General features: G+C 29.8%; 2 protein-coding genes across 4 annotated transcripts; both read left to right on the forward strand.

Moving 5' to 3' along the window:
- The first annotated feature begins 7,028 nt into the window (after positions 1 to 7,028).
- Positions 7,029 to 10,606, forward strand: LOC123892734 (GDSL esterase/lipase CPRD49-like). The gene is made up of 6 exons (XM_045942590.1): positions 7,029 to 7,355; positions 8,430 to 8,507; positions 8,900 to 9,040; positions 9,175 to 9,248; positions 9,918 to 10,064; positions 10,263 to 10,606. The coding sequence occupies exons 1-6, from the start codon at positions 7,245 to 7,247 to the stop codon at positions 10,474 to 10,476; spliced, it is 765 nt and encodes a 254-aa protein (XP_045798546.1). The 5' UTR covers positions 7,029 to 7,244; the 3' UTR covers positions 10,477 to 10,606.
- A 3,025-nt stretch (positions 10,607 to 13,631) lies between these two features.
- LOC123888533 (GDSL esterase/lipase CPRD49-like) lies at positions 13,632 to 20,981 on the forward strand. Of its 3 annotated transcripts, none has more exons than XM_045937610.1 (6): positions 13,632 to 13,727; positions 18,660 to 18,737; positions 19,318 to 19,458; positions 19,804 to 19,877; positions 20,186 to 20,335; positions 20,429 to 20,981. In XM_045937610.1, the coding sequence occupies exons 1-6, from the start codon at positions 13,632 to 13,634 to the stop codon at positions 20,640 to 20,642; spliced, it is 753 nt and encodes a 250-aa protein (XP_045793566.1). In that variant the 3' UTR covers positions 20,643 to 20,981. The 3 variants fall into 3 exon arrangements, with proteins under 3 accessions (XP_045793566.1, XP_045793567.1, XP_045793565.1); XM_045937609.1 differs by lacking the exon at positions 13,632 to 13,727 and adding an exon at positions 16,344 to 16,499; XM_045937611.1 differs by lacking the exons at positions 13,632 to 13,727; positions 18,660 to 18,737 and adding an exon at positions 16,342 to 16,499.
- Positions 20,982 to 21,459: the final 478 nt, after the last annotated feature.

Genomic DNA, 21,459 nt, shown 5'->3' on the forward strand with positions numbered 1-21,459 from the left:
GCTACTAAGTTTGATTTAGTGGTGAAAAATTTTGATAGTTTATTATAGGTTGTAGATTTGATTATCAGTTCCATTATAAAAAAAAAAAAAACGATTTAATTGATGAAAGTATTACAATTTATTTATTCTAGATAAGCACTTATATTTTGTGGTGGTAAGCACTTTGCTTCCAGCTTTTGGTTAAAAAAAAAAAGAAGATAAGCACTAATGTGAGTCAAAAAAAAAAGAAAAAGATAAGCACTGATGTATCGATAGATAGTACAAAGAAGTACTCAACTCATTGCAAAGATTGAGAAAAATCACCTTATACCTAAAATTGACTGATGAAGACATGCATGCTAATTGCTAAGTTATCCCAAATGGTTGTCTACACATGTATGGTCTAAGTTATATATATATATATATATATATATATATATATATATATATATATATATATATATATATATATATATATATATATATAGATCAAAATTAACTCATTTTTTGAATGTTCGTAAGACGTTAATTTTGATGTATCTCATTAATGTTATATTTTATCTATGTGATCTATGTTATGGTATCTTTCAATCCAACGGTCGATTTTGTAATACGATTTTCCGATAAAAAATTATAAGAGGTGTCATATAAAAAGTTTGACATCTTGGTGTCATTTGATCCTATATATATATATATATATATATAGAGTCAGGATCCGTTGACACCAACTAGTTTGACACCAAATGTTACACCTCTCAATAACGTTTTAACCGATATAAATTTTATAAAATCCACCGTTGGATTGAAAGTTTACATCATATAGATCGTTTGTGTAAAATTTCAGACAAATCCAAAATCATTTGATATGCTATTGAGACACATAAAGATTAACGGCATTTAAAAAAATACAAAAACCGTTAATTTTGATGTATCTCAATAACATATCAAATAATTTTGGATTTATTTGAAATTTTACACAAATGATCTATATGATGTAAACTTTCAATCCAACGGTGGATTTTATAAAATTTATATCGGTTAAAACGTTATTGAGAGGTGTAACATTTGGTGTCAAACTAGTTGGTGTCAACGGATCCTGACTCATATATATATATATATATATATATATATGCAAACATAAATCATAATCAAAAGCACTTAAATCATAATCAGAAAATGAAAATAAAATTTAGTTTATATATTTAGTTAATTTTGAAGAAAGGAGAGGTTATAAATTGTAATATTAAAATAGGGTACAATAATTCAAGCTTCTAGTATTATTTGCTCAATATAACATGTAAAAAACATATGATCATGGAGATCACACATATGTTTTTTTTTTCTAATAGAGAAGTGCTATACATGACGATAAGAAATGACTCGCAAAAATCATGAGCATACTTTATTAGAATTTGAACATTAAACTTTCGGACACTTTAACTTTTAGTTCAATCAATTGAATTATTCATCTCGCCACTATTTTATAATTATATAACATTTCCTTAATCTAACATGGTAAATTTGACACGTGATTGTAAAGGTGACAAGTTAATATGGCATGTGAGATGACCATGAAAATAATAATGTATCCAAATATGTAGGGCTTGTAATGTGACATATGTAAGATGACGGTGAATTAAAAAATGTTCAATTATTATCCATTCCGTTAATAATACAAATAAAAAATACCAATTATTCTTGACCAAAATAAAAAAAAAATACCAATTGATCTCCACCCCATCCAAGTGATAAGGTCTTGCACATATCTTTGGCATCATCATGATTCATGTGCTCTATAGTGCTCCATCAGCTGTGGGGTTGGAGATTCTCACTGATACAGATTCTTTGTTTTATTTATTTATTTGGTGGGTCATACGAGAGAAACAGATTCTATGTACTCCATCAATGAAATTAGCCGACCCTAATAATTTTAAATAGACATGTTTATAGAGTTAGTTTAATTATTGTGTATTGTCAATATAAATACATATATCTAATGTGTTGCCATATGTATTTTTAAACATAATACATAATATGTTAGTATATTATTAAATGTATGTGTAAAATAATTTTACACTCACAGTGCATATAAATTAAATTCACATGTTTATATGCTAATGATATGTTAAAAATTTAAATAAAGCAAAATGCATTTTACTTAATTTTTAATGTACAAATTTTTTTATAATTTAATTTACAAATTTTAAGAGAATATTTTTTAAGTCAATTTTTTGTCTTAAAATTTATACATTTTTTTATTAAAAATTAAGTAAAATACATATTTCCTTAAGTTATAAAAAAAATTGTACATTAAAAATTTGTTGTTTTCATTCTTTGAAAAAATTGTGGTTTTGAATAATTTTTAAGTCAAAATCACCCTTTTGCATTTCTCCTTTCTTTATTAAACACAGAGATCAATTTTTTTTTTCGTATTTTTTTTGGTCATTTTACTGTCTTTTTGTGAGGTTGTTTTGTTTGTTTTCATGATATGTGATTATCTATTTTTTTTTCTCACCTCATTCATTCATATATTCACTTTAGCGTTAGAGTGTTAACATTATTACAAGTACATTTTTCTCCAAATACCAAGAAATCAGACCAATCATCATACACAGATATGACGAATTTATTCTCACAATCCAACATTCCTTTCTGAGCACTCAGTTCAGGTAAATTTGTCCACAAATTTGTACCCATCAATCAATTGTCGTTAGTTTTTTCAAAATTACTAAAACATCCTTCAATTTGCATAATTTATATCAAATAAGTCCCTCTATTAACTTGGGCCGTTAGGAGTGTATTATCCCATATTTTAGTCGAGCTAAAATATGCGTTAAAACTCATGTTTAAAGTTGCGTTGACTACATTCAAAGATACATTGACTTTGACTTTCATAAGATGAGAAGTAAATGTCTTCAAGAACAAGAGAACTCTTATTTAAATTCTAGTTATGAAGGTTAATGGTAATGTGTTTAAGAATAAGAGAATTTTAAAGGAAATTATTTATAAGTATGAATCTTAAATCATACTCCAAGTCAAAAGGTAAAAGAGAAGAAATAACTTAGTTTCTTTTCTTATATATTTACTATAATTCTGCCTTTCGATTACTCTTTCTTTCAATCATGTCAATTAACAGATCGAAATAGTATTTGTTGTGGACTTAGAATATTTTCCTTATTTCAGTTTCAAATTCAGTTCGATTTCGATGGATGCAACGTTCCAAGTGAAAGTGTATTTCAAATGCAAAGGGATACGTGGCAGAAGATTAGTATAGAAACGTTAGGTAGCAGTTATCATTCTTGTATCTATAAATACTAGTTTTTAATTTGAAATCTTGGTCACAATTCGCATACAGAAATCCTTGCAAACTCAAAGTACCCAAACGATCGTGAGAAACGAGTACAAAGGGAAAATGTATGAATCTATGAACCATTTTCAATTCTTGTAATCATTTACAATTCAATGCAAAGTTAAATTCCTGCAAAGTCTTTACTTTTAAACTTACTTTTCTGCATTTAAATGGTTCTCTCATTCGAGTGAACTTTCGTTCATTTACATTCAAACCTTGCAATTTACATTTTCTTTGCAACTTTTAGTTTTCAAAAACCTTTTATCATTATTTGCATTTAAACCTTTTTGCACTTAATATTTTTTAGTATGATAAATGTTTATTTCAATGATGAACATTCAAAACTCTTTTGAATTCAATACACAAAACTTGTCTCGAGATTTACTAGTTAATTTCTCAAGTAATTAATTTAAAGTAGCGCTTGTTTACCAAAAATCAGTGTAAACAGAATGCTGACGTGTGGAGTTAACTGGTGACACATCCTTCTACGTTTGTAGGGACTAATTTGATTGATTTTAAAATGACAGTAAAAAATGTGTTATTGTTCATGACCGTTGAATCATGCAACAACTCTATCGTTTTATTCCCTAATATAAACCCAAACTTCTAATCCCATTAACAAATTGAAATCCATAATTTCTATTCCTCCAAGTTTCTTCAAACTCAAATAGAGATGATGTGTGGTGTCTATCTGCATAATTATAGCAGAGAAAGAACTCAAACACGAAAATCTTCAATCTCCATATTTAATGTTGACCGCAATAGGAACTATTGAATGTTAGGAAATGAGTTGAGAGTGATGAAGTATTTGATAGACATAATTTTTTGTTTGAATTATTCAACCAACTAATTTATTTGAGTGGCATGGATTGATATGATTAGAATAGACAAATGTCACATGGAAATCAATTTGGAACAATAGAAGCATGTGCGTAAAATTGTTTTAGCTTATTAAAGAATGCATCACAAATCTTGATTTTATACTCATCTTACATCATCAAATTATGGGAATAACATATGTGAGATAAAGTGGTTGGGATAAGTTGTATACAAATCTGACGATTTAGTGTGTAAGACATGCTATTGAGATTCCTAATCTTGATGATACTCATTTTGCAACAAGATATGGACGCTCTCGTCTTGAATAGAATCAAGTCACATTAGAACATTACTTTAAAGTTGAACTGTTTTTTGCTATTATTGATCAACAATTACAATAGTTGAATAACAGATTTAGTAAGCAAGCAATGAATTTGTTAACTCTAAGTTGTGCTTTGAATTCTAAGGGTAGTTATAAAGCTTTTAAAATTGATATTGTTTGCACTCTAGTTGAAAGATATTATCCTTTGGATTTCAATGAGCAAGATAAGATCACTTTGCCATTTAAGCTTCGACAATTTCATCTTGATGTACGTCAATCAACAGATTTGAAGAATTTATCAACTATTCAAAAATTATGTTCGTGTTTGGTTGCAACTAACATGGATAAAATTTACTTCTTTATTATTAGACTGCTCCATCTTATCATGACTCTTCCAGTTTCTACTGTCACAATTGAGAGGTCCTTTTCGGCAATGAAAATCATCAAGACTAAATTGCGAAACAAGATGAAAGGTCGATTTCTAGCAGATAGCATGACTGTTTATATATTGAAAGGGAAATTACTGCAAATATTAGTTCAAATTCAATTATTAATTATTTCAAACCGCTCGATATATGTAGAGTGTTATTTTAAGGTTTGTAATTTAATTTTCTACTAATAAACTTTGTGCTTATAACGACTTAAACTTTTGTATGAAATATAATTTTGGTATTTAATTTAAATATTATAGTTTATTTTAGTGGTCCTCCTTTATTTTATTTCATGGTTCCATCTCTCGCTACAAATGTCATATTTAGCCCCACAAATTTGCATGGGCTTATTGTCCGGTGACGGTTGCTAATTCATGTTATGTTATTTTTGTAGTGTTTTAAATTAATTGGATTTTATTTTTTAGTTGGAATAAAACTCATATGTGATTTTCTACCTACATAAATGTTTGACTTGGTCAACAATAAGGTCGGTTATTTATAAAAATAGGTTAAAATTAGGGGGTCAAAATTATTATTATAAAAGTTATGGCACAAAAATTGCAAGTTTGTGAATGTTAGGGGATAAAAATTCATTTTAGCCAAGGAAAAATGAGGATAAATATGTTTTTCGTCCTTATTAAATTAGAAAATTTTAGTTTTCGTCCTTATATAAAAAATCACATGTTTTCATCCTCAACAATTTTTCTATTTTGTTTTTAGTCTATAATATCTAATTTATTAATTTTTTTAATGTCAAAGTTTATAACCCCTTTCATGCTTGAGATATGTTTATATTATATCCCAATGGAGTTGTTCCTCATGCAACTCAATTTAGTATCTCTTTTTTGTTTGGAAAGGAGTTCGGCTTGATTTATAATCTTATTTGAATTGTGTGTCGCTGGTCCATTTGAAAAGCGCGTAATAATCACTTATTCAAAAATAAGACTTTCTATTGCGACCCTGGTTGGTAAGATTAAAGTTTTCTCTTGGTGGTGATTGAAAGCTAGGAAAAAAGGATGGCCGTTTGATCTTATCGATTGAAAGGTAAGTCCTTTACCATGTTTAAGTGTTAATATTTAGGAGTTTTTTTAGGATGTCACCCACATTTTTTCTTGTATTTGACACTTCTAACCCATCTTGTGCATTTAATATAATTTTCTTTAGCATCTTTAAAAAAAAAACTCTATCATGTTAAAAAAAAAAATCAAAATGATGTTAAAATTTTGTCCATTTAATATTAAAATAGATAAACCAACCCATGCCAACCTATGCCACTTTACTTTTTTTTAGAAAATGCTAACTAGGGTCCCAAATTAGGGGTAGATTCAGATTTAAAATACTAGTGTGGCTAAAATCTTAAAGAAATAATAAAATATATTATAAAATTATATAATATTGTTAAAAAAATCTGTTTATAAAATTCTGTTTGTTTATAAAATCTGTTTTGGTCCCTATAAATATCTTGAATTCCATTTTTAGTCCTTATAAAAAATTTCAGCAACTTTTAGCTCTCAAATATGTTTTACCGCAACTTTGGTCCATACTTTGAAATCAACTCGTGTGTACTTTCATATTTTTCAATGATTTTTTTATTCATGTTTATAATATTATAAGAACATCTCGCACAAAAATTTAGAATATTTTAACATAAGATTAATTATTTATGAATTTTTAAGCATAAAAAATTTTAAAATTCATATTTAATTCATCCATTGTTAAAAATATTTAAACTTTTACAAGAAAGATTCTTACAATATACTCCCTCCGTCTCAAATTATAAGGTAAAAGTCTTGTGCGGTGTTATTTGATTTTTAGTATTGTTGTGGTGTTCGCTTATTCCTATTGAAAGATCAACTTCAGTCAATTGTAGATTCAATCAATGATTTGAGCATCAAACGTTACAGATCTGAAAACATGGATATTCCTCTGACTTTAATGTTATCATGTTATTTATAGTACACAATTTGCCATTATATCCTATTAACTTGGATACTGCGAGTTTGTTTGCAGATTCATCATTTTACATTTTTAACGATGTTGAATATATGATTGTATTCCCTCCGATCCTTATATCTAAAAAATAATTTTCCGCTTATATTAAGGACAGGAGGATTATTTGATGTAATCTATGGCTGTAATAAGTTAAAACTTAAAAATCACAATTCATCCCCTTTAATAAATGACGGTCTAAACGTGAAGGAACAACCAACCAACCCACCCCACCCCCCTTAATAATGCATACTGTAATAATTTATTTAGTTTCGAATCTGCTCCTTCTTCTCCACTGAGTCACAGACAGATCACACTGACACTGTATCTGCGCCGTCCGTGTGAGAGAGAAAAAATGGTCGGACCAATTCGGCCACAATTTGTTCTGTTTGGTTCTTCCATTGTTCAGCTCAGTTTTTTGAAAGAAGGTTGGGGTGCTATTCTTTCTCACTTGTATTCTCGCAAGGTACTACTTTTCTTCCTTCCATTGTTATTGTTATGCTTTCTGTAACTGAAACCGTTTTTTTTATGATTTAAAAAAATTAAAAAATCGTCAAATCTTTCGAGTTGACTTTATTTTTCCAGAAATGCACGATTCTTGTGAATCTGTTATAGTTTTAATTTATTTAATAATATAAATATAATAATTGGTGCTAAATATTCTTAGGACAATATCAATATTATTCAACTGATGCTTGTAACATTACATGATTTATGTCATCTATGATTAAGGTGAATTCTTCATTACACATCTTATTTGGATATGTACCGGTACACTGTTGAGGCTGATAATTCTGATACCTTCATAAATAGTGTTTATTAATTTTTGGATCTATCAGAATTATCCACCTCAGAGTGTTGTAATTGAAAGGGTTTTAGTTTGATGGTAAGAGATTAAGAGGAATAAGGTTTGTGCCTATAGATTGAGAGAAGTAGGATTTTAGACATTGGGAGATGCATAGACCCTCGAAGCACTGGCATTGTTCTGTAATTTCGGGAACTCACCGTGATTTTCTTGTAATAGAACTGTAGAAGACCGATTTATGTCAAGTGATTACCCGACTAACTTCTCCCATCTTTTCTATTTATAAACAATTACAATTAGGATATCACTCCCCTAAAGGAGTAGTCCAGTAGTATGGGTTGAGACGTTGAAGAAGTATTAAATAGGTTTCAATGGTTCGATCTTTGCTATTAACATAACTATTTACGACTAACATGTGCATATGTATAAAAAATAAAATAAAGACCTAACCCCTCTCCTAATCTATTGAATAAACCACTACTAATGTGGACCTATTAGAATTTAGAAAACTACCATATTGAGGACTTTTTAGAAAAGTGGTGGTCCTATGCTTCTTTCTTCTAGTACAAGGCTACCAATTTGAGACTAATATAAGAACAATGCATATAAAATGCCTAACATTTTAAATTTTCTAGCAAAAAATGTATGAAGTTACTCTTTTTTTGATTTTTTTTCTTGTTTGTTGCATTATGATGGTCAATGAGTTTAACTTATGTCACTTTGTCGTTTACATAGGCTGATATAGTTCTGCGAGGATACTCTGGTTGGAATACAAGGCGCGCTGTGCAGGTTCTAGATACAATTTTTCCCAAGGTATTGAGAATTGTTTTTACTGGTAAATGCCACTATTGAGTAAAAAATTTCTCCTTCTTTTTTCATCTTGAATCTCTATTCCTTTCTTCATAAATGTTTAAAAATGGATATTCTACTGGTGGTGGTCATTGAGTAACAAATGACACCTTCGAAAAGAGTCTGTAGGTTGCGTAAGTTTTCTATAGATTAGGTGGAAGAATCTTGCAAATGATGTTCTCAATTTTTCCTAGGAAGATTATTTTGAATTTTACAATATTAACTATAGTACAACGAGTTTCTTAATTATCACAATTTGTAGCTTGCATTTTTTGAATTTTAGATTCAAGTTTGCACAATGTGATTTATTACAAATGAAGAGTCACACTTTTGCTCTGTTGTCTTCTATAATATAGAATGCCACCGAGCAACCTTCGTTGATAATAGTGTACTTCGGTGGTAATGATTCTATTCTTTCACATCCAAGTGGCCTTGGTCAACATGTACCTCTCCAAGAATACATTGAAAATATGAAGAAGATTGCTAACCATCTCAAGGTAAAATTTCACACTAGAGTAACACTTTCTGTATTCGTTATTTATCATTATATGAAAGAAATCATTCATCCTTCAAGTGTTAATTTTTGTTCACTGCTTGCATAATCTGCATGACATATGCTACTGTTTGCCAGAGCCTGTCAAAGAAGACTCGCCTTATATTTCTCAGTGCTCCTCCTGTCAATGAGGCACAAATTTATGGAAACAGGTTCGTATTACAATTCTATTGCTATTTGATTATTATAATATTGCTGAAATGAAGTTCAATACAACATTGTTGATGTTTTTAAACATAACAGACTAACTTGACATTTAAAAAGGATTAACTTGACACGAAAAGATGATAAAGTACCTGGTTGAAACTTGAAACCTAAAACTAAATTAAAGGACTCTTGATAATATAGTTTTGCCAAAATAGAAGATAGAGAGCCTAGTGATTCCTGCACTCATGTTTATACTATGATTATATATAGTCACACATATGCCACAAAACTGGCACAGATAACTTATGAACTATAGATTTAATATTACAGTATATTAGAAAAACCTGTACTGATAAGGTTATGTCAATAAATCATAGTATATTGTACAGTTGATATCTAAAAATTGTCATCTTCAGATTGAAAACAATCTTCACCCCCTCACTCATGTTGAATAAATTTGTAGGATTAGGCATGTAGGTGAAGTAACATGTCAAAATCCAATCATCCCAAACAATCATGCTATTAGACTAAGACATGTGAAATGTTGTACAATTTAACAATACTAGCATATGATCAATTTAGTGAATGACATGGTCCTTTTCAAGACCCTTTAACATTCTTCTTTTCTGGACTATATCTCAAACTAATGATTAAATTTTTGGACTTCAAACCAGTTGTATAAAGAGGCCGCCAAGGAATAATGAATCCTGTCGAATATATTCAGAAGCATGTTTGGAGCTATGTCGCGAGATGAATATCAAGGCCATTGATCTGTGGTCTTTACTCCAGAAAAGGGATGACTGGCGAGATGTTTGCTTCACGTAAGTTTGCCCTCATATACCCCTCAGTATTGTTTTGGCTTTCCATAGGTTCTCCAATAGAGGTAATCCTATTTGAGAGATTATCAGATACTAAATATGAGCACATCTCGTAACTGGAATTAAATACACCCTTTAATTGAAAAAGCTTCAAACATGCTCTCATATTGTTCATTAATTTGCTTGATTGGTGTTTGATAGGGATGGAATTCATCTGACATCCGAGGGTAGCAAGATAGTGGTAAAAGAGATACTTAATGTTCTCAAAGAAGCAGATTGGGAACCTTGCTTGCATTGGAAGTCACTGCCAAATGAATTTGGAGAAGATTCACCCTATGATCCACTTGGCCCAGATGAAAAATCAACTTTGAATGTTTCCAGCTTGACCTTCCTGGAAACTTCAGAATATGATTGATGTGCATTTGTGAAACAAAAGACATGTTCCAATTTATTGAATCATTTGCAACAACCATAAATAACACGAATTTAGAACTGTGCCTAAAGAAAAATGGTTTTCTTAGTTCTGTTTATTACTTCTTTTACTATATTTGATTTACTAAATTGCTTAAAATATTTATGTCTTTAGTGAATGTTCTATGGATTTGGATCACATCGATTATGAATGGGAAAAATGTTGGATTTATAAGATAGGTGACTCATTAATCTAATGCCTAGGAATGTTTTGAGGTAAGTAATGTCTTGAAGGAATTAAATTCTTTTGTCTAATTTCTCCCTTGTTTGGATGATTAATTTGGAAAATTATTTTTTGAAGTATTTTGTCCCGAGTTAAATTTAAGGAATTTCAAATGATACCAAAAAGCTAGAAACTTGAAATTCTTTTATTCCATATGTTTCAAAATTTTCAAATCGACCCGTATAATATTTTTAAAATTGCAAATTATCCCCTATTTTTTTTTCAAAATTTGCAATTTGGTTCCTAAAAATTTGAAATTGTTCTTTATTTTTCAAAGTTTAAATTTGACCCAAAACTTTTTAAATTTATAAAAATGACCCAAAATGTTCACAATGAAATTTCCTATTTCTCTATCCAAACACACATTTAAAAATAATGGTAATTCAAATTCAATAATTTGAATTGCTTAGAATTATAAATTCTCTAAAATTTCTAATTGCTCGATTCAAATGCACTCTTTAAATTTTGGGTGGAGATGTGACGTCTCTCACTCTCTCGTGATCTAGAACATTTGGTCAACTGTTTTTCCCGAGCTCGCTGTACTCTCCAACACTTACTTGATAGTTGACTTTGTTAATCGATGTTTGTTTGGTATTTTTTTTTTTTTGAAGATGTTTGTTTGGCTGATGGCCGAAAATTGACAAATTGGTCTATCTCATGCGGTAAAAGAAGGGACAAAATGGATATCTTCTCACCCCTCCCTTTTAAATCTAACAAACACAAAAATCCCAAAACTGTCGTTGATCTTCAGGTTGTACAAGAGGTGGAAGAAGAAGGCGTGGGATCAAAAATTTGACCTAGTGACTATACTTTGTTTCTTGTTTAATTTAAATTTGAAGGATCAACTTGTCTTTCACAATTTACTGATGGTTGAACTCACTACCGACAAAAATAAAATCCTAATTCGGTCGTAACATTTTTATATTTGGGACAAATTAATCTCCGGGTCACTATAGTATAATAAAGGGACTAGTTTATTTTTTTGTTAGAGACATAATTAATCGGTAAGAAAATTGCAAGGAACCTGTCCCGTGAGCTTAACTCAGCTGACAGATAGAATACATTATATATGCAGGGGGCCGGGGTTCGAACCCCGATCATCCCACTTATCCACTTTAAGGGTGGAATTTCTAGCCACTAGACTACTTTGACAAAAAAAATTGTGAGGAACCAAATTAAATATTTATTCTATTTTAAATTTCTTGGATATTTACTATATTTTGAATTTTAATAAATATATATACAAAATAATTATGTCAATTTTTTTTTTTTAGTTTTAGTCAATGTTTTAAGAACCGGGCCGAAGGTCGAACCGGTGTGGCCACCAGTTCATGGGTCAACCGGTTGGATCAGTTCAACCGTTATAGAACCGTTTATATTGAACCGTTCACATCTTTTCGTATTTCATAGCTAATAAACAAATTATCAGTCACAAAATAACAAATACTTAGACATAAATTAACAAACTAACAAAATACTTATACATAATTTTTTTTTGATGTAAAATACTTATACATAAATTGATAACAAATACTAGACATAAAATATAAAAACATCATAATTCATGCTAATAATTAGATGCATAAAATAAATATGAATAAGCACAATAAAAAAGTAATACATTTTTTTTTTTCACATGGCCCAACAACATACCAGAAAACCAAATAAGCCCAATAGTACCTCTTACTTTAACCCTAATTATATAAATAGCCACAATATTGTTATCTGCCAAAACACAAAGCAGCCGTTCATTTTCTTTCCAATCTCTTCAAGCAACACTAGTACATGTTTTTGCAATTGTTTTGAATCTCTCTTATATTTCTACAATTGACTCAACAATGTTACATCTTTTTACTTCTCTCCCTACATCTAAATCTCTTGTTTCATTACCTCTTTATTTTTCATATTCATTGTCACTACTTTCTTTCTTTCTTTTTTTCTTTCAATTAACGCTTAAAAAAAATGCCAACTATTTTGTCATCAACTCAAATCATTCAATCGAACTAGGTAAATTGAAAGAGTGATTGAAAATCAAAAGAATTGGGCGAGAGAAGTGAGAATATGCCTAAAAATTTATAAAAATTAAAATTTGGTGTTGAAAGATTGAAATTGGGGTTTTTGGTGTTTATGTTAGTTAGTAGGATAACAAGATTAGCAATTGGGGTTTTTGGTTTTCGTGAAAAGTACAGAAAAATAGGGGAGAAAAGTGATTTTTGCGTTTTTTTTTTTAAAAATTTCGAACCGGCCGTTTTTTTAAAACCGCCCCCAATTCAACGGTTTGAACGGTTCTATCCGGTTCCAAACAATTTGTTCCCAGTTTTGCAGACTGCCGGTTCTTGACACCCACCCGGAGCGTTGTTGTGTCCGGTTCCCGGTCGGGTTCTTACAACATTGGTTTTAGTACTACTTTCACAATATTTTTGGATTTGGATTTTAGACAAACCGACAAAGTTCATTGAATCCCGGATGAAGACATTGAATCTAATAATATTGGTATTTACCAGTCGATGTATAACTTATTGACTGTTCAAAGTTTGCTTTTTATAAATGTACCAATAAAATCAGGGTAGATATCCACATTGAATTTATACCAATAAAATGGTCACCGGAGACAATCCAATTCCATCTACTGCTCACTCCATGTGATTAAAAAAATTATGCTAACTCCACGGGAGGCAGTATGATCTATAATGTTATCTTAAAATAAAAAGTACATAATTTAATCCACAAAAAATGCACACCCAGGACAAGTTGTAAGATATTTTCAAGTTGGTGACGGTTGTACTAATAAATATGCATGTATTTATTGTTTGGTCCAGCATAAATTTGTATTTTTATAAACACACACAGTGTGTTAGGAGCAAGAGCAAATGACAATGAGGCCTCAATTTGTGTTGTTTGGTTCTTCAATTGTTCAATACAGTTATTATGAAGGTTGGGGAGCTACTCTTTCTCAATTGTACGCTCGTAAGGTACTCTTACTTCAAAATAGGGATGACTGGCGAGATGTTTGCTTAACGTATGTTAGCTCTCATTTGGATTGTCTTATTTTTTTACATATGAAATATGACTTATGCATATAAACGAGTTCAAAAATAAAGGGGAATTCTAGAGTGGGAGATCATGATAGGTCTCTCACCAATGCACCACAAGTTTTATGAATTGGAAAAAAAGTTTTTGATTTTTCCGGAAAAAAGTTTTCGATATTTTCTCGGGAAATTTTTTTTATTTTTTCTTCGGAATAAAAGTTCCCGATTCTTGGGGGAAAAAGTTTCGATTTCAGATAAAAACAATTCCGGAGTTTTTCTGAAAAAAAAGTTTCCGTTCTTTTTTCGGGAAAAAAGTTTGGGATATTTTATGGAAAAAAGTTTTCGATTTTTTTATGGAAAAAGTTCCCGATTTTTTGGGGAAAATAGTTTTGAAATGTTCACCTGAAAAAATATTGTTGCTACAAAAAAGAGTAAAAAAACAGAAAATATTTGAAACTTTTTTTCCGAATAAAATATTAGAACTTTTCCAGATAAATATTGGAAACTTTTTTTTTTCCGGAAAATATCCGAAACTTTTTTTCGAATAAAATATCGGAACTTTTTCCCGGAAAAAGAACGGAAACTTTTTTGTTCAGACAAAATCTTCGGAATTGTTTTTATCTAAAATCGAAACGTTTTCCCCCAAAAATCGGAAACCTGTTTTCGAAAAATAAAAATAAAAAAAATTTCCCAAAAAAATAAAAAATAATATAATACTGACAGTACATCCTATAATATCATGTACACATTCAATCTAATCCACAAAACACGTAATGCATCGATGAGAGACTTATCATGGTCTCCCACCCTAAAATCTGCCAAAAATAAATGAATCAAAACATGCCCTAGTTGGCATTTGTTGCTTCCTTAGCTGGCTTGGCTTTTGATGAGAAAACGTGAATAAAATGTGTCTTATAAAAAATTAATAATCAGCTGTATCAATCACTGCCCCGTGATTGATGAGATAAAATAATTGATGGGTCTTTGCAAAGAACCACTAGAATGTGGATAAGAAAAAACACTCCTTTATTACTTTAAATGAAGAACACAAAAATGTACGATGATTACTTTAGATGGTAAAAAAGAAAATGAGAAAGTAAGTACTCCCCACTTCGATTTTTTTCCCAAAATATACCCCTCTCCTTCTCTTATTTCCTGTAATACCTCCCTCTCAATTTTTTTTCCCGTAATACACCTCTGACAGAAGACAAACTGGGTAGCACCATTTGAAATGGCGTCATTGCCCATGTGATAGCGCCATTCAGAATGGCTACATTGACTTCCCTGCTGCTTTTTCTGTCTCCTCTGCACCTGTTGTCTCCTTGACTGTTTTTCTCACATGTAGCCATTTGAAATTGCGCCATTGACCAAGCATAGCACCATTCAGAATGGCGCCATCTCCCTTGTTGTTTTTTCCTGTCTGGTGCGCGTGTGAGGCTTGCATGCATGAGAGATTAAATTGGTTTGAATGCATGGGAGGGAGAGAAAGAAAATAGTCTTGTAATAAATTTTTTTCCATCAAATAAAAAAAAAAAACAATTTATTTATTCATCGAATATTTGTTCATCAAATAAATAAAATCAAATTAAAAAAAATTTAAAAAATTTCAAACAAAACTATTTTTTCAGATTATTGAAATTCAACTGTTTTTTTAAAAGTTTATTATACGCTCAATTGAAGTTATCAAAAAAAGTATCAAACAATTTTGAATTTTTATAAAAATTTGTGGATGTTGATTTACTCAATGAAATATTTAAATTCAACGATTAGATTGAAGAAATATGATATCGATATCGAGTTATTAAGCAGAGTAAGTTGATGAAGACTTACTTCTCGAGTCACCGGATCCCTCCTCTTCTTTTACGCATAGAGGATTCAACATTGATTCATACACTCACAAGATTGAATTTGGCGGAAAACTGGTCCTCTATCGTCCCTTTATCTCATGAAATGAAATTCAAGCAATTCAATTTTGTTTTAACCGGTTCAGTAATAAATATAATATCAAGGGTGACATTCCATTTCCATCTACTACTGCTCACTCCATGTGATTAAAAAGATTATGCTAACTCCACGTGAGGCAGTATGATCTATAATGTTATCTTAAAATAAAAAAGTACACAATTTAATCCACAAAAAATGCATACCCCCGACAAGTAGATTTTTTCAAGACTTTGTAATTTATTGGTACGAGCTGTCGTCAGTGATGACTAATTTTTGTTAAGGAATCTGTGAGACATACAAGGTGAGTTCTTCCTTTCAATTTAATTTTCTCAATATGTATGAGTTAGAAATTGAACCTCTGACCACATGCTAAAGGGGACCAAAATCCTTATCACTTGGACTACGGTTGTACTAATAAATATGTATTTATTGTTTGGTCCACCATAAATTTGTATTTTTATTATCATATTTTTTTTTTTTGAAGAAGCTAAATTAGCCCATCCAAATTGGCGCCAGAGAGAATCGAACCTCAGACCTCAAGAGGAGCACACTCTCAGGTCCCAAACCAATATCAATGCACCAACACAAGTGAGTATATTTTTATTATCATATTATATTTATGGTCTTTCTGTATCCCCATTAGTTACACACACAGTGTGTTAGGAGCAAATGGCAACGAGGCCTCAATTTGTGTTGTTTGGTTCTTCAATTGTTCAATACAGTTATTATGAAGGTTGGGGAGCTACTCTTTCTCACTTGTACGCTCGTAAGGTACTCTTTCTTCATTTTTAAAACCATATTTATTTAGTTATCGTGTCGGTCAGTGCCGTTCCTAACATTTTAGGGTCTTAGGCAAAAAAATAAAATTATTTTGCTTAATATAATAGCATTAATACATACCGTCAAAAAATAGATATAAAATTTCTTCATCTTAAAATAGATATGACATTTTTTTAGTTCATTGTGTAGTTTAGATCTAATTATGCGTATCTTTGTTTTTCTTTTGGTTGCAGTAGTTGTTCTTGCATTGTTGTTTTAGTTTGACTTCGTTCATTCTTGTTTGTCAAATTTGAATTATCTCGTTTTCGAACAAGTTAAAAGTTTCAAGTTAGTCCCTTATTTTAGGCCAATGATTAAATTATCTCGTTTTTGAACACAAAAAAAAAAAAACTATACATCCTTATTAGAATCAATTATGTTTATTTTATATTCATTATGTATTATTATTTGAATAATACAATAAACATAATTGATTCTAATAATCCTCCATTCTTAATTATATAAAGTGAGTAAATTTTTATTGATGTATTTCCTCCCACTATTGAAATGAAGGAATTGGGTACCTTGGCCTTGTTTCTCTTGAAGGATTGGGGTCTTGGTTTACCATTGTCAATGAATACCACAATTATTCAATTATTAAATCGGTGACAGTTGATTTGAGATTGGACAATCAATTTTAATTTTTATGAAAAATAAAAATTTACTTAAAATCTTGACCGTCAAATTTTATTCTAACTATCATCGATTTGGTGACAACAGGAATTTATATACACATGATTTTGACTAATTGCAGTGAATCAATAATGTTTAATTTAAAAGATTGGGTACCCTTTCTTAAATGGATCTATAGTCCATATAGTATAGTATTAGACATATTTCTTGTATTAATCCACCTCTGGTAAGCATTTTTCACTTCTAAAAATTAGCTATATAAAATAGGGGATATAATTACCTATATAGGCAAATATTATTCTACTTGTTTCTTATTACTTGTCACTTTTGTAAAATTAAATTATTTCTATATATTTGTTATTTTTAAAATTCAGTGCAACATTTGTTATTATTTTATCAATATATTTATTGTAAGGAAGAGCAACAAATAAAATAAAATATAAAATATTAAAGATATTATAGGAAAAAGAGAAATAATGGTATTTAAAATAACAAAATTATTCAATTTTAAAACTAATACTATACTGCCAGAAATATGTCAGGGAAACTAGGGAACATTTGATCTTTGTATTTATTTTAAATTTTAATTTGGTTTTTATTTTAGAAGGTTTTAAGTTTGTCTCTTATGTTACTAACATTAATTACAATTAATTAATTCTTTTTGTCAATTTTCATTTAAATCGTTCAAATGACTAACAGAGTTGCACACCGGATAACTTACGAGGGTGTCAAGTGGAAGTTTTAAAAGAAATCAACTCAAAATTTGACGGAAATATCAAACTTATAGTAACATCACTAACATAAGGGACCGACTTGAAAGTTTTTAAACGTAGATGACAATTTGAAATAAATGTAAGGGATCAAATATGAAAGTAAACCTTTAAAATAATCTTTAAAGGCTGGGAAAATGCTAACAAGTGTTTCAGGCACAAAAAAAAAAAATTTCTTTAAAATAATTCATTCAATGTCTTGAAATTTTAGAAAATATTTTTTTCCTCGTAATGTTTTTACTTTAGTTTTTATTTTTGTTTCTTTAATTAATGCCTTGACAAATTAACATGATTTTTATTATTATTATTATTTTTAACAAATTAAAAATCATTTATATTACGGATATGTTAAATGTAAATTGTTCAAGTAATGTAACTTTGGGTTATATCAAAGTGATTATTGAGATGAATTGCAAAAAGGTTATGGAATATGTCAACCATCCCAAAGCAAATAGATCATAATATGGTTTTCTGATCACAAGTTGTTCTCTTCTTTCTAATTATCAAGACTATGTAGTTGTCTTTGCTAGACGGCAAGCAAACGGAAGCGCTCATGCTCTTGCACGAGCAGCTCTATCTCATGTTTCTCGCAATACTTTTGATTCAATTCTTACTTATATTGCTCCTATTATTATAAATGAAATACATCAAGTTTGGTTCCATAGAAAAAAAAAGTAATGTATTTATGTAAAAGGTGAAATTTTTGTAGGCGGATATAATTTTGCGGGGATACGCTAGTTGGAATTCAAGACGTGCTCTCCAAAACGTGGATAAAATTTTTCCAAAGGTATTGAGTGGAGACCATATTACCACATCAATTTGAAATAATTCATTCATTTTTTACTTCAATGGTAACAACTCGCAACTCTTAAGAACTTATATTGGACCCTATACAACTATAACTCACATTATTAATATTTTATTTATGCATGATAAAACAATGCTATAAAAAAAAAAAGTAAATCAAACAAATATATTGTTATTTTATTCCTATTAATGTTGAAGTTCCATTGCTTCGTAATGGAACCGTATTGACAGGTTGAATACTCACCTTTATCTCCAATAGTGAACAGTAATAAATTTCAGATACACACTTGCGGACAATCAAGTTACCTCTGCTGGAGTTGTTCTAATTTTTTACGAATTTTAGTTGGGAACTATGCGGCTACTCACTCTAATTTTTATGTTAAGAGAAAATTTATTTATAAATTTATTGAATAATTAATATATTTAATTTATAATATAACTAGATAGATTAGTTATTTAATAAATCTAAATTAATTTTTTTTTCTTATATAAATTTTAAAAGGAGTATTTTGATTTTGCTGACAAAGACTCACTTCTAGTACTGTCATTATTAATTACAGAATGCCATTGAGCAACCATCGTTGGTAATTGTGTACTTCGGTGGTAATGATTGTATTCCTCCACATCCAAGTGGCCTTGGTCCTCATGTACCATTAGGGGAATACATAGAAAATATGAGGAAAATTGCTATCTATATAATGGTACTCTCCTTCATTTACAGATTCTCTTTAATATATGTGAAATGATAAAACATAAAAAGTTTCATTTCAAGAGTTTTTTTAGCTTAAATTTTATACATTGTATGTATTAACAACATAGGGAGTAAATTTACACATAATTAATACATTGTAAATTTAATTTATTAATATATGATGAAATATTTGGTTAATATCACTCACAAACTTAATTAAGGTATAACCATGTTATAAAAGTCTCAAATTTCATCTCATATTTATGAATGTTAATTTTTATTGATAATATATTTTCCGTTAAAAAAATAATAATTTATGAATGTTAAGTTTGACATAATTTCTAATGATTGACAGAGTCTCTCACATAAGACTCGGATTATATTTCTTAGTAATCCTCCAATCAATGAGGAACTAATCAAGAGCAAAAGGTAATAACTTGGTTTGCAATTTTGATTACTAGTCAAAATAGCACATAAAACTGATAGATATCACATACAAGTGATGCATGACTCGAATACATGTACATTATATCATGACTACATAATCTAACGAAACTATATAGGAAAAAGTCACTTATTTTTTAGCCGAGGTTATCATATTTAGTCACTTATTTTTTAGAATATCAAATACACCTTACTATTTATTTAAAGCTATTTTAGAAATAAATATATCTAGAACTTTGATATTTTTAATTCCTAATTTTTATATTAACAAATTGTTGGAATGATGAAACTAGTGACAAATTTGGGTTACCACCAAGGACAAATGAAGTAATTCGAATATATTCAGAAGCATGTTTAGATCTATGTCGCGAGATGAAAATCAAGGCTATTGATATGTGGTCTGCAATTCAGAAAAAAGATGATTGGAAAAATGTTTGTCTCATGTAAGTATAATGGTCACATATGTATGCTCTTAAAATAAAATGATTTAAATTTGCATTTTATTGATTTAGTTAGGTGGTTTGGTTATATTTTAGGGATGGAATTCATCTATCAACCGAGGGGAGTGAAATATTGAGAAAAGAGATATTGAAAGTTCTCAAAGAAGCAGAATGGGAACCAAGTCTATATTGGAAGTCAATGGCAGTTGATTTTGGAGAAGATTCACCATATGATATTGTTTCTCCAGATGGAAAGGGAACTATTAATTTCTCTGACTTTCCGTTTCCTGAAGGAGTAGAGTGGGACTAGACGGAAGCAGATTTCACGCTGTAATATTCCACACAGTTTTCACACAGTTCTGAATGTGGACCGTCCGATATGTTATGTATGGTTGTGATTGTTTTGATGGATTTTACAACTGATTTTATCAGAACCGTCTGATCAACAAGCAATGACCAAGATTGAAACTGCGTGAAAACTGTGTGGTTTTATAACTGTAGCAAATCCAGATCCGGACTAGACTTACGTGCCGTAAAATCCCTAGGTAATAATAATTGAATAAAATGCTACAATCCTAATGGAAAGAAAACTATTTGATCATGCATGGTTTTTCACCATTTGAGTAATGAAATTTGATTGTAATTTAAATTCACCATATTGTTATGTAAGTTTAATTTCCATGGTTTAATTTTAATTCTTTGGCTAAAATTACAAATGTAGTTGGCAGTTTTTTTTTTTTTTACTAAAATAAAAAATATTCGTTCATTCAAATTGGTAGAGTACATCATATTTATGATGAATCTGAAAAATGATGAATCCGCGAACAAATTTACAACATTCAAGTCCATAGCATAAAACTGCATACTCATACCTACAAATAATGTGATATGATAAAATCAAAGTAACTCAAATATATATATTCCTCTAAATCAGCATCGTTGTCGAACTTAGTTGGCCCTGCAAAGTAGGACATATAGGAGTATAGTGTAAGCCAGTGTTGGTGGAATTATATATGTTAGTTTTTGAGATTGAACAGAAGACCTCTTTTTAAAATTCCTTCAATGGTACGTAGTTCACCAGCCAAACTATTTAAATAGGACTTCTGGACAAAATAACGATGGAATAG

This window comes from Trifolium pratense, linkage group LG6 (genome assembly GCF_020283565.1).
Source record: "Trifolium pratense cultivar HEN17-A07 linkage group LG6, ARS_RC_1.1, whole genome shotgun sequence".
Lineage (NCBI taxonomy): Eukaryota > Viridiplantae > Streptophyta > Magnoliopsida > Fabales > Fabaceae > Trifolium > Trifolium pratense.

Excerpts from the sequence above, each read along its gene's own strand:
- LOC123892734 (XM_045942590.1), top strand. The coding sequence starts at position 7,245 with ATGGTCGGACCAATTCGGCCACAATTTGTTCTGTTTGGTTCTTCCATT. Across the intron at positions 8,508-8,899 it reads TAGATACAATTTTTCCCAAG|AATGCCACCGAGCAACCTTC; the intron begins GTATTGAGAATT and ends TCTATAATATAG. Across the intron at positions 10,065-10,262 it reads TGGCGAGATGTTTGCTTCAC|GGATGGAATTCATCTGACAT; the intron begins GTAAGTTTGCCC and ends GGTGTTTGATAG.
- LOC123888533 (XM_045937609.1), top strand. The coding sequence starts at position 16,398 with ATGGCAACGAGGCCTCAATTTGTGTTGTTTGGTTCTTCAATTGTTCAA. Across the intron at positions 16,500-18,659 it reads CTCACTTGTACGCTCGTAAG|GCGGATATAATTTTGCGGGG; the intron begins GTACTCTTTCTT and ends AAATTTTTGTAG. Across the intron at positions 19,459-19,803 it reads AAATTGCTATCTATATAATG|AGTCTCTCACATAAGACTCG; the intron begins GTACTCTCCTTC and ends AATGATTGACAG.